Here is a 13,024-nt window from a genome sequence, read left to right as displayed (position 1 = left end):
TTTCAATACAGATTTACTTTGTCCGCCCCCCAGTGTTGGACACTGGGGGTACAGAGAGGAGCCAGGGCGGGCCCTGCCCTGCAGGGGCCTAGGCTGGGCTGGGGGGATGGACAAGTCCTGTGCAGGTGGGGTACGATGTAATGGGTGTCGTCACAGGGGTTCCAGAATTGCAGAGGGGAGGGGGCGGGGGGGAGGTCCTTGGGCTGAGCTGCCAAAGGTGACAGGGAATGCACGTGCGGAAGGAACAGTGTGTACGGAGGCCCTGCATACACAGCTTTAGGGAACTGCCGGGACTCTTAGCTCTAACTTGGCGTGGAGAATGAATGGTAGGGGTGGGGTGAGCTGGGGGGGGGGGCGCGGAGGGAAGAGGGCAAGCTGAAGGCAGCCGGGAAGCTCGGACTTTTCCCTTAATGCTGACTCACACACAGTGTGAAGATGCTCAGAAAGGTGAACTGCCCTGCTACCAGCTCAGGCCCAGAGAGAAGAGCTCCCGGATTTGGAAGCTGGCTCTCCTGACTCTTGCTTGATCCACGGCCTTCCGTGGTGATGCCTGCAGCTACAGGGAGAGGGCAAAGCTCAGAGGCTCTTGACTCTATGACCCCCATGGGGTTGTTGACCCAGTAGATGGAGTGGGAGGTGATCGTGGGGCCCTCGGAAGGTGTGGGAGGACAGTCACCATGAGGTGCCATGTGTACAAAGGCTGGGGCCAGAAGAGCCTGACGTCAGCAGGCCAGGGGCAGCCTTGCTGACAGGGGTGCGGCTGGAGAGTGGCCGAGCTGGGGCAGACCTTCAGCCAGGCCTCGCCTCCGTTCTTCTGGCCCAGGCCCAGCCAAGCTTTCCTCTCTGCCCCCACGCCCCTTCTGTCCTCCTCCAGGGAGCGTTCACCTGGCCCAGAACCCTCATTCTCCACTGGTCTGGCTGTGCAACCTCGGCCAGCTTGTTCCCCCTCCCTGGGCCCTCTGGGTTCTGAACATGGAATTGCTAGAGCTGATTTCTGGGATCCTGCTCTCAGCTTCTTTGATCTAATTCTTGCAGCTTTGATTGCTTCCTGAGCAGGCCCTCCGGGAAACTGTGATGCTAATGACTCTCCTGGGTGGCCCCGTGCTGGAAGCCCTTCTCTAGGCTCCCCTCTTCTCTTTCTCTCAGGCCTCCAAGGCTGGGAGGCTGGGTGGGAGGGGGCAGGGTTCTGGGCCTTCCTGCCAGAGAGGTTAAGTGGTTGGACTGAGGTCACACAGCAGCAGGAGCAGGCCCAGTGTGGATGTGGGGCAGAAGGTGCAGCTGTCGTGTGTCCCCTCTGCTTCTGCTTCTCCCTTCCCTGTCGAATCCCTCTTCTTTCCCTTCCCATGAGGCTGGCTCAGTCAGGGTGTGTGGCCTTAGCCCTTTCTCTGCGCCACATGGTCACTGGGCCAAGGTGGAGGCACCGAGGGATGTGGGTTCAAGTCCAGACTCTGCCATGGGACATGGGCAAGGCTCCTCCCTTCACTGAGCCTCAGTTTTCTTTTCTGAAAAATGGGAGCAATGAAAGATTTGCCCAGCACTGTTTGCAAATGCTGCACGGGACCCTCTTGCCCCCTGGTGTGCACGTGGCAGGTGCCAGAGGGGTGGAGCTTCTCTCTTGGTAGTGAGAGGGGCTTGTCTCCTCTTCTTGTTCCCCTCCCTGTGGCCTGCTAAGCAGTCTTCTCAGCCTTTGGTTAATTATCACCGCATCTTCCAGTTAGTAAAGCAACGTTGTGCCCATTGCAGAGCTGGGAAAATGGGGACTCAGAGAGGTTGAGTGACTTATTCAAGGCCACACAGCAGGTGAGAGGTGCAGCTGGGACTGGCACCCACATCAGACTTGCTGTCAAACTTGTGTTCACCCGGAGCCAGCCTACCTTGCCTTGGTTTCCCTCAGCGGGGCTGGGAAGCCAGGGCCTGTGGCCCGGTGGGGTTAGAGTGTTGCTGCCCTGGGCAGGCCCCAGGACCAGCAGACCCAGGGGGTGTGGAGCTCTGCCAGTGGCCCAGTTGGAGCCTGAGATACGGGGGTTTTCGGTCAGATGCCCGGCTGTCTGTCTGACATGGGGGCTGTTGGTCAGATGCCCGGCTGTCTGAGCACGAGTCAGGGCACCTCGTGTGTCAAGCTGGCTGCTGATCCCCACCCTGCGCCCTCCTCCCAAGGCCTTCCCTGGCCATGTCCAGCCCGTGTGCGTTGTGTTTGGTGAGCACTGGGCTCTGACCCCGAGGGGGCTGCAGGGAGGCTGCAGACAGGAACAGCCTCCTTCTGTGTCGGGCTCTGTGTAGGGGCCGCATGCTCACAGGGAACCAAGCAAGCAGACCCTACTCCTGGGGCTTCTGGTCTAATGGGTGCCTACGGTCCCGTGCCTCCTGGGATGGGGGTGTGGAGGGAGATGAGTTCAGTTTGGGATTGGTGCCTGCGGGTGCCTGGGCCCTCATCGGGGTGGGCGGGTTGGGGGCCCAGAAGAGGGGTCCAGGATGTATAATACAGGGAGATGGGAGTCATCAGGCAGGGAAGGTGAGCAGAACGCCGCTCGGTGCAGGGCCCTGGGCCCAAGAGGGAGAGGGAGGGCAGGGATGGGGGAAGGGCCAACCAGTGCCGCCGCCCCTTGGGGGCCCTGGATGAGACTGTTCAGGAGTGAGTCATGGTGAAGTCTGGGAAGCCTTCAGGGAGAGTCTGGCGTAGGAGATCTGGAGGCCATGGAGTGAGGGATGGGGGTGCCTCAGGGGAGGATAGGTCACTAGGATTAAGGAGCCACGAGGAGATGTTTATTCCAGAAGCAACGGGAAGAAGGCAGTGCTGGAGAGCGGACCTGGGGAATGAATGTGAACGATGGCTAGAGGGGGGCACCCTCCCCACGGGGCAGAAACAGGCCTCTAGATTAAGTGGGGAGGGCCCAGAGGAGGGGGGCTTGGAGGCAGTGCCCCTGCTGTCCTGTGTGTGTAGCACCAGCCAGGGAGCTGCTGAGTCGGCCAGGAGTCTGACTGGGCCCTAGGAGGTCTAGGGAGGGCTGGCGACAAAGGAAGGAGCGGGCGGGTGCGGCCCGGGAGCCCTGAGCGCCTTGCGGGGAGCCCTGAGCGCCTTGCGGGGAGCCCTGGGCCTGTTGGCTTGCAGGCTGGCATTGCCTCCAAGCATCAGACATGGGAGCATTCAGGACGAGGCGTCAGGGAAGTCGGTTCCTGTCCCTGCGTGCATGTGGCAGCTGCGTCTGTCCCCGCCTCTGAGCCTCGGCTCCTGGCCCGTGCGACGCGGATGAGGGTGCCCGCCTCACAGGGCTGCAGGGAGGGGGGCACCTCAGGCTCCCCTGACTCAGCGGGCGGCAGGTCCTCCAGTCTCCTCAGTAAGTGATATCTCCCCTTCCTGTCATCCCAGGGACGTCGGGAGCCGCCCGTGGCCCCACCTCGCTGTCTGCTGCCTTGTCTCGGCCTCCCCTGCTGGAACAGCCGCCACCATGTTCTCGTGTGTGAAGCCCTACGAGGACCAGCACTACTCTGCCCTGAAGCGGGCCTGTCTGCGCAGGAAGGTGCTCTTCGAGGACCCCAACTTCCCGGCCACCGATGACTCGCTGTACTATAAGGGCACCCCAGGCCCCACGGTCAGGTGGAAGCGGCCCAAGGTCAGTGTCTGGTCACGGTTGGAGCTGAGGCGAGCAGGCCCAGACCCGCCCAGTCTCCAGGGGACGGGGCGGTGGCTGGTCATCCCGAGCCCCCAGGTGGCCGGGAAAGCGGAGGGCCCTCCTGCTGTGGGGTCTCACCCGGATGGGGAGCCGGGGAATCGCCCTCATCCTCGGGCCACCGCTGCCCGGCCAAGACCTTGCCCCCTCTCTGGGCCTCAGCTTCCTCGCAGGGAAAATGGGGCCCTCTGCCCTGCCACCCAAAATAAAACCCAGAGTGGTTTGGGGCTAAAAACGAGGCGACCGTTCGACTCTCGTACAACATAGAGTGACATTCAGGTGCGAGCTGTTTGCCGATTGTTGTAACGATTTTGAGATGGTCGTTTGCTGCAAATGAAAAGTACTCATGATGATGGTTAATCAATACTAAGAACAGCAGTAAGAGGTGACAGTGCCTTCTCGGGTTGTTGGGAGCATTCCGAGAGATGGCAGGTGAGTAAGCGTGGCGCCGCGCCCAGCCCCCAGCCCCCAGCGCCGGCAGCCACACTGTTACCGTTGAGGATGGCGAATCCGCGGCATCCGTCTGGCTGCTCCCCGTCCCGGCCTTGGTCGCTGACGCCAGAATGTGTCGAACAGAATTGTTTGGCCTCGTGACACGATTCCACCCACTTTAACCCTGATCCCTGCTTGTGAGGCCCTGGGCCCCGGGCCACCGGGCGGCTGCTGGCTCTGAGCTGGTCACACAGGACGGATGTTGGTGCAGGGCGCCGTGCTGTGCCCTCTGCGCATAGTCAGCGGAGGCATCTCAGGGTCGAAGGGGGGAGGAGGCACCGTGTGGAAAAGGCGGGAGACTTGAAACCCTCAGGCTTATTTGGGACATGGCAGGAGCATCGGGGAAGAGGGAGCCTGGGTCCTGGGTTCGGTGGGGCTGGTGTGCCCTGGGGCAGTGGGAGCCCGGGAGGGTGGGGGGGGCGGGGGGCGCGAGGTTTTCAGCAGGGTGTGACGGGGGCAGATTTGCATTTTATGAAGTTCCCTCCGACCTCCTAGACATTTTGGGAAAATGGGATTCAGTTTTCATGTTCCTCTCCTAGGCTGTGATCTCAAGTCCCTTCCAACTCAAAAAATTCTGTGTATTTTCTTGGACCGGGGTACTTGAGAGGTAGAGGCACTGAGGCCAAGGCGGGAAGGCGCATGCCCCGATTGCCCCGGGGAGCCAGTAATTGAGCCAGGCTGGGACCCAGGAGTCCTGCCTGCCGTGGCCCTCTGCCCGACACCTCGGTTCTCCGGAACTCCCAGGAGCCTCCTGGCCAGGCCACAAGATTCCTGCCTCTCAGGCCCCCTGCCCCCACGCCTTCCTCTCTCTCCTTTGTCTGGTGGGTGGGGAAGGAGGCTAGCCTCAAAGGGCCTTTGTGAGGCCTTGGGTGTGCATGGAGGGGAGACACTCTCTGCCTTCCTCTCGCTCCACCCCCTTGCTGCCCCTGTCCTGCCCTCTGGCCAGCACGCAGACATTTTAGATCCGTGGCCCTGGAAGGACGCTGGCGAGGCATGGCTGGGGAAAGGTGGGTTTGGTGTGGTGAGAGGAGGAAATGCCAGTCTGCCTGGGCTCAGCAGCCCCCTGCTGTGTGATCCTGGAGGAGTCACCTGCCTTCTCTGGGCCCCTTTCCCTGCCAGTTTGGGAGTCCTGCCATGCTGCACCCTCCTTCATGGCCTTCCTCACTGGGCGTGGTGTTTGGTCCTTTCTAGACGCCGGCAGAGGAGGAGCAGACCCTCCCTGCCCTGCCCGCGGAGGCCGGTGACAGGCGGCTGGTGGTGGTTGGTGCTGACAGGGAGACATCTGAGTGCAGCCCATGGGTGGCGGTGGGGGATGGGTTCTGGGTTTGGGAGGCAGAGTTCAAGGCTAGGCATAGCTGAGTGGGGTGGGATGAGGAGCTGAGATGGGGTGGACCAGGGTGTGTTGGACGGTGCGTGTGTAAGCAGCGCCTGCTGGGTGGTGTGGGGCTCGTGTACTGGGCAGGCCCTCACCCCACGGTCGGAACGGCTGGTTGGTGGGGCAGGAAGTCAGGCCTGGCTTGCCTCAGGCCGGCGGGGCGAGGCCAGCCTGGTGGGGTGACCATTAACTCCCAGCTGCTTGGTCCTTGGCCAGTGGGATGGAACTTTGTCCCGAGGCAGCTGTGTTTCCATGAAGTCTTACTTCCTGGGGCTTGTGACCGGACTGTTTATAAACAGAGCAAAAAACTCCTTCTGGACAGCCCCTGGGAAGGCCGCCTTCACTCCCATCACACCTCCAGCCCTTCTCTTTAAGTTGGTCAGTGTCATGGTCTCTTTGTTCTTGAGGATCTCCTCAGTCAGCCTCCCTCCCTGCTGGCCTTCCCTTTGCTTTCTCCCAAAATGGAATGAGAAGGCTGGTTTTTGAGCCAGATGGACTTGGCCCTACCTCCCAGGAGGGTCATGGGAGGTGTGACCTTGAACAAGCCACTTCCTCTCCCTTGGCCTCAGTTGCTTCATCTGTAAATGAGAAGACTAACTCTTGCTGATCATGGTTTCTGGAGGTTGAAATGACCTGAGATATCTGTGGTGTTACATATGGGAGGCAGATGACAAACCGGCTCCCTCTCTTGCCCACCTGCTCCTTGCTAACCCTATGCTGGGGACCCAGAGCTGGCCCTGCTGGAAAAGAGCCATCTCCTGTGGACTCTGCAGGTGGGGCCAGGCCTCGCCCACCTCTTCCCTCATCCAGGGCACCTGCCTTAGGCCCACACCCTCCTCTTTCCTCTGGGTTCATTGTTTCTTTTTTCCTTCCAGTTGGCTAAACACAGCCTTCCCCACAGGCCTGGCCAGGGAGATAAGAGAAGGAGTCTGTCATCAAGGCCTGTGACTCAGGGGGAACCCTGAGGGTGTGGATGTTTGAGGGGCTTCCTCCTCTCTCAGGCCCGAGGCCTTTGCAGGGGCCCCTTTTCGTCTCTGTGGGGACCGAGTACTCCCTGTCCCATCCAGCACGCTGCCTCCCCCCATGTCTGGAAATAAGTTTGCAGGTCTTTGGTGGAGCCAAGAAGGGAACAAGTAGGGGTTCTACAAACAGACGTTGGTTTTAGGAACCCCCCTCCCCCCGGAATTTTCCCGCAGTGGCCTGGTGTTCCCCAGCCCCAAGTCCTGGGCTCACGTTCATCATACCAGCATGTGGAGAAGACCCCACTCTTTGGCTGTGCTGGGATTTAGGCCCCTTTATGCCACAGAACAGGTAGTTTTGCTGGGGCCAGCCATCCGGGCCATTGTCCCGCCCAGGAACGATTCCCTTCTGGGCACATGCTCAGGTGGCCTTACAGGACGGGATTGCTGGGGGTGGGGGGAGCACGGGATGGCTCTTACTCCTGAGAACCTGCCCTTTTTCCTGTCCCAGGCAGACGGACTGCTTTCTTCCTGGGCCTCACTGTCCCCGGTTGTGTGGTCCATTCCTGCTGGGATCTTAGATTGCTGGGGGGCGGTGACAGATGAGCAGGGGGCGGGAGAGAAATGTGCCCCGGATCTGCTGTCTTGCTGCATGCCTGTTTGTACACCGGGCCTGCAAACCTGAAATTCTCCTTGTGCCCCGGAGGGAGATGGTTCTGGGCTATGCCCTGTGTCCAGTGGAGCTGGTCTGACAGGCTGAGGGGCCAAGAGGTGAGAGGTGACTGTGGGTGTAGATGGCCGTGCCCCAGAGAGAGGTTCCTGGAGCAGAAGAACCGTCACTTCCCAGCCCTGGGGGATGGCTTGGTCCGGGGCTCCCCACAGATGCCTGTCTGGCCTAGTCCTGCGAGCCACTTTGCCCTCCCTTGCTCCCGGGGAACCCACCTGCAGCCCCAGCAGCACCTGCCAAGGCCTGCTCCTGACGCTAGTAGTGGGCAGAGTCGGGCCTGGCCCTGTCCTGGAGCTCGCAGGCTGGTGGGAGTGACCCAGAGTGTGGATAGTGATGGGAGGGAGCACAGGGGCCAGGAGCCCACGGGAGCATGGTGTCAGGGGTGGCATGTGTCTCAGTACTGTGGCTGGATCCCTTCTTGGGGTGAATTTGGAGTCCCTATTTCTTTCCAGAGACCTCCCTACCCATCGGCCCTCTCCACGCCTGCTCTGTTGGTGTCACTGCCTCCAGGCAGTCTCCTTTGATCTCTCCCTGGCTTCCTGCTGTCATAGCTGTGCTCACGTGGAGGGTCATAGTCAGGCTGGTCCTCCTCAGGGGCTGTGCCCTCAGGCTGGGAACTTCCCTGACTAGCTCTGTGCTCTGTGCCTGGGAGAGATGGAAGGACAAACACAGGTCTTGAGATCCTGGCCCTAAGGGTAGATGAGCGTCTGGGCTGCCCCGACCCCTCGGTCTCATTTTAGTATAGCAGCACCCCTAAGCTGGGCTGAGGACAGGTGCCGGGGGGGGTGGGTAGGAAGCAGGGTGGCTTTGTCTCTCGGGAGTCCTAGCCCCCTGGAGGCTGTGGTGCTGGCCTGCCTGAATTTGGATCTCACTTCACCTTTTCCTCTGTGGCCCCAGGCAAATGACTTAACCTCTCTGTGCCTTAGTTTCCTCATCTGTGCCAGAGTCCTGTTCTGGGTGGCAGGGCCAGGCTGGGATGGTCGGACCTGCCCCACAGTTTGGCCCCCGCGGTCCCTGCTCAGCAGGGCGGAGGAGAGCCCTAGTCAGGGAGCCCAGCCGACCTGGGTTCTGTCCCATTGGCCCACTTACTGCCATGTGACCTTGGGCGTCACTGCCTCCTCCTGGCCTTGCCATCCTCCTCTGCGGACCACCGGGCAGTCATGTCTCTCCAGCGCCTTGGCCAGGAGGATCTGAAGGGGAGGGTACTAGGAGGTTACCTCTGCAGATCCTGGTGATGCCAGGCTGTGGCTGCCTCCCCTCCCATCTCAGGTGGGCATGTGGCTGGGATCCTCCAGATATGAAGCACCCCCCACTCCCGCCCTGCCTGCAGGGAGGCGGATGCTAAGTCATGGCTCCCTCGGGCTCCAGTGCCGGTCTGCGTGCAGGCCAGGGCCTGGGAGAGAAGATAAGGAGGGCAGCAGGGAGGGAGGCGGGCTTCTTCCTGCCCTGCTTCCTTATAGCATGGCCTCTGCGTGTTTCCAGCCTCACTGGGTTCCCGTGACCCGGGGCAGTATTACTCAGACCTGGGGCATGCCACAGTCCATACTATGGGGAGCTGTTCACGCCCTCAGGAGGTTGGGCCTTCAATCTGGTCCTCCAAACACTGGTTTTCCTGGGCAGAGGTGGCAACAGGAGTCCCAGATGCCTTAGTGAGAACCCATAGCCCTTTGCCCCATTTTCCCTGCGGAGTGCCCGGCTCCTGTAATCTGTGGAGTCCTTACAGAGCCCTGCAGGGAGAATGATCTGCCCCCTTTGCACAGGTGGGGAAACAGAGGCTGAGGGAGGTTGAGTCCCTGGCCCGAAGTTGCACAGCCATAAATGGGCCTTCCTGACTCTGCTACCTTCTGCTGGCTGCCTGTGGTAGGACCTCAGTAGCTCTCTGTGGTGGAGGCAGGCCCAGCTGTGTGTGGGCATGTGGTTCAACCTCTCTGGGCCTCGGTCTGCTCATCTCTACAATGAGCACAGTGCCCACCTCTCAGGATCGTGGTGAGGATGGATCATGGCACCAGCAGGATCCCGTCGGAAGGCCCGTCTCAGTGTTCACCACCTCCCTCTCAGCTCTGTGGAGTGAAGATGCTTCGGGACACAGGTGGGCACCTGGGTGCCCCGAGCAGAGACCTGGACTGTGAAGGGGGAAGGCAACCGCCTTCATACCCAGCCCTGTCCCCGCCCGGCCCCTCTGGCCCACACTGGCCACACGAAAGGCCCTCCGGGAGCTCTGCTCGGCATTGCTTGCTATGTGTCCTTGACAAGTCACTGCCCTTCTCTGAACCTTCTTCATTCCTCGTCCGTAAACTGGAATAACAACCCCACACTCCTCAGGTGGGTCGAGGGTCCAGTGAGACAGCCTGAGGCTGTGCCGGCCCCGGACGTGGCACGGTCAGCTCCCTGCTTCTCCCCTGCCCTTTGCCACTCATTCATTCCCTGAGTTTGTTCTTTGTTTCTGTGCGGGGCCCCCACCCTCTTTGTGACTGGGGGCCCCTGAGGGTGGGCTGGTGTGGGCACTGCAGGGTTGCTGCTGCTGGGGGAGGGTAGGAACTGACCCTTTGCTGGTTGGGGAAGAGCACAGAGGGCAGGAGGAAGGGGGTGCCCCGGGGCCAGTCCCCCTAAGTCCTTCCACAGCATCTTTTCATCATTGAACCTCTGGCGCTGAAGGGTAGACTTTTTCAGCCAGGGGAAGGGAGAAGGGCGTCCCAGGCAGCACCTGTAGGGAGCTGGATTTGGAGAAACCGGCCACATGGGGCCCCCAGTCTGCAAGGGGAGGCGGGCGAATCTCCACACTGACAGTGAGGTCTCCGCTTGGCTTCTCTGCAGGACATATGTGAGGACCCCCGCCTCTTTGTGGATGGCATCAGCTCCCACGACCTGCACCAGGGCCAAGTGGGCAACTGCTGGTTTGTGGCGGCCTGCTCGTCGCTTGCCTCCCGGGAGTCACTGTGGCAGAAGGTGAGGCCTGGGATGGGGCCCTCGCTGCCGGACAGGCGAGGTGCAGCCTGACTTTATGAACACCTGTGCGGTGGGGGGGGGGGGGGGGGGGGTGACACCACGGCTCCCGGCATTGGCTGAACAGCAGAATTGCTGGCCCCTCACCTGCCGGCTTAGGCTCTCCAGGGCCGGGTGCTGGGAATCTCTGTAGCTCCCAAGGGCATTCTCATGTGTCCCCACCTGAACCCTGGGGGCCCACGGTGTCCCTGGAGCCACCTGGCAGAATCTGCACCTGTGAAATGTGGAAACTGCCTGAATCAGGTGCAGTGTGAGAAGACCCCACTAACTGGGGCTCAGGAGGCCCCCTGCCAGTACCTGCTGTAGAGACTTAGCCAGTCCTTGTCCTTGTCTTGGCCTCAGTTTTCTCACTTGTTCAGCGGGAGTAATCCAGCTGGTTTTGTTTCATGATTCGTGGTTCCAGGTGCTGATGTTCTGGACCAGCACCAAGGGCTTAGGTTGGAAAGAACTGGCTCCGGTCGTGACACTTCGCCCTCTTGTGGCGGCACTTGGCAGTGCAGCCCTTTAATCCCACACTGAGAGCTCCCTTCCCGGGGAGGCGGGGAGGCTGGGGTAGAGGCTGGACTGCTGGTCTCTATGGAGTAATCCATCAGGACTGCATGCTGGGTTCCTGTGCTAGCAGATACCAGTCCCCTGCGCATCCCTGCCCTTCCTGCCCTTGCTCTGAGGAGCTAGCAGCAGGGCTTACAAGCTCTGGGCATGTCAGCCTTATGGCTTAGGTTGAAGCCCTTGCCTCACCATTTGGTAGCTTTATAATTAGCTCCATTTACTCATCCGAAAAACCAGGATGTGAGGGTAGCTCCTATCTGAGACACTTCTCAAAGGGCCTGTGCAGTGCAGTGCCCAGTGAATGGTGACAGCATTACCCGTGTTTTGATAATTAATATTCATAGAACATAATGGGTATTCCCAGGCAAGCAGGGAGCGTCCCTCAGCCATCAGAGGGAGCTGTGCCCTTAGCCGGGGCTGGGACTGTGTTAGGTGCCCTACTCTCATGTCTTCTGAACGGGGGTGTGACCTTTCAAAGCCACCCCAGGGTGGGTATCCCTGGGATCTGGCTCCTGGTGGTCCTGTGGACACAGGTGCTGGAGGGCCCTAGCAAAGGTCACTGCTGCAGCCTATAGATGGGGGTGGTTGTAGGATGTCCAAGCTGGAAAGGCCTCAGAGTGCCACATGCGGGATCATTTCACTCATGGGCCTCAAGGACCAGAGAGGGTTGGGGCCTAGTGCTATTCTCTGGATGCTGTTCTCTGTCCTCGCCCCCCTGTCTCCAGGTTCCAGGCTCCTTCTCTGGGCCCAGAACTAGGTCCCCCAGCCTCTGAGCCCGTCCGCAGCTAAGTCAGGGCTCAGTCTGGGGCTGACGGTGGCACTCAGGGATCCTGTGGGGCTGGCCCTGTACTTCCCACCCTGCCCTATAATCCCCTGTTTACCTGTGGTCTCCCTTCTTGAGGTGAGCTCCCCGTGGGCAAAGCTGGCCCAACTATGTCTTCCCACTGAGCCCAGCAGGATCCTGGCCCAGAGAAGGCTCGAGAAAGTTTTGAGAACAGAGCCCCTCCCCAAACTGTTGGACCGAGCTGCTGGGCAGCAGCTCCACGGCCGGCCCTCCTACCCTGTGCCTCCTGGGGCCGTCAGTGGGGCCAGAGCCTGGCCCACCGTGTCCCCTCCCGGGGAATGGGCTCGCTGGTCATTTGTAGGGAGGAGGCTCCGCCTACCGTGTGTCCTGTCCTGGGCCTGGCCTTCGGCGGTGCCGCAGGTACCCCATCTAGTGAGTGGAAGAAGGGGCCCAGGACCCACAGGCAGGAGGACTGTCATTGATGCTGTGGCGGGTCTGTGTTTATTTGTCTCTGGGCCGAAGCTTCTGCCTGCAGGGTAACAGGACACCTGGCCTGGCTGGTCTGGAGGCTTTAAGGGCCTGGAAGCTGATCTCCAGGAGCTCGGGTCCCCGGGAGGCTGGAGCAGAGCAAGGTGCTCTTGGCTAATTGCACTCTGCCTCCTGGTGCTTCTGTGGTGACAGCTCCTGGGCCCTAGAAGGAGGTAGGGGGCCCTGGGGAGCTTATTACTGCCTTACCTCCCTTCCTGTCCCTGCTGACTGGGCCCTGTTTGTTGTCAGCCCTCGCTTTAGGGCCCATTGCCCTGCAGGGCCTCCCCTGCCCCGTCCTGTTTTCTCCATGGAACAGGGGTGCTCAGCCTGAGCTGCACCCCCACACCCGCCAACCACTTCACTCTGGGGATGCTGACCCTCAGGATGCTGGTACACCATGCCCTCAACACACAGTACCGCCTCCTCCAGGAAGCCACCCCTTTACCTCTTGGTGCAGCCTGGGGCTGATGGGCACAGGATTTGAAACCAGCCAGACCTGGGTTGGATGCTGGCTGGGTCCCTTGTTGTTGTGTGACACTGGGCAGGGAAGGTTCCTTCTGGGCCTTGGTGTGAACCTGACCTTTCTAGTCCCCAGAGTTGTAGGAGGATGAACGGAGCCTGCGGTGGGGGAGGGTAAGCCTGTGGCATTTAGTGACAATATACCCGTGCTAAATCCCCTCCCTCCCCGCCTCTGGGTTCCCCACCTGTCCCTCTGTTCTACAAGACACCTCTTGGCAGTGGGCCTCCCCCTCCTATGAGATCCCTGGCAGGGGCATTATGGTCTCCCCACCTCATCTGTCCATTCTGTGAGGGCGAGACAGTGGACTTCAGGTGACTGGGTTTTGTGGACCAGAAATCAGGATGTGACAGTGGGGTGGAGCATTTGCCATCAGGCCTGGTTCATTCTGGGCGCTCACCTCCCCCAGAGCCTGGTGCAGG

The 13,024-nt window shown here is 60.7% G+C and overlaps 1 protein-coding gene across 4 annotated transcripts in view; it reads left to right on the top strand.

The window, feature by feature from the left end:
• Positions 1 to 13,024, top strand: part of CAPN5 (calpain 5) — a 52,310-nt gene that overhangs the window by 13,870 nt on the left and 25,416 nt on the right. For 3 of the 4 annotated variants that reach the window (XM_045894493.3, XM_045894492.3, XM_064576880.1), the window contains 2 exons: positions 3,368 to 3,611; positions 10,036 to 10,167. In XM_045894493.3, the coding sequence (XP_045750449.1) occupies positions 3,447 to 3,611; positions 10,036 to 10,167 (297 nt within the window). In that variant the 5' untranslated portion in view covers positions 3,368 to 3,446. Of the gene's footprint in view, positions 1 to 3,367; positions 3,612 to 10,035; positions 10,168 to 13,024 lie in introns of those variants that run through there. The other variant, XM_064576881.1, reaches the window with a different exon arrangement.

This window comes from Mirounga angustirostris, unplaced genomic scaffold (assembly GCF_029215605.1).
Source record: "Mirounga angustirostris isolate CCGP_5_RB_7025 unplaced genomic scaffold, mMirAng1.0.hap1 SCAF_13, whole genome shotgun sequence".
NCBI classification, from domain to species: domain Eukaryota; kingdom Metazoa; phylum Chordata; class Mammalia; order Carnivora; family Phocidae; genus Mirounga; species Mirounga angustirostris.
The sequence above is the reverse complement of the archived record's forward strand: the minus strand, read 5'-3'. Positions and strand labels throughout refer to the sequence as shown.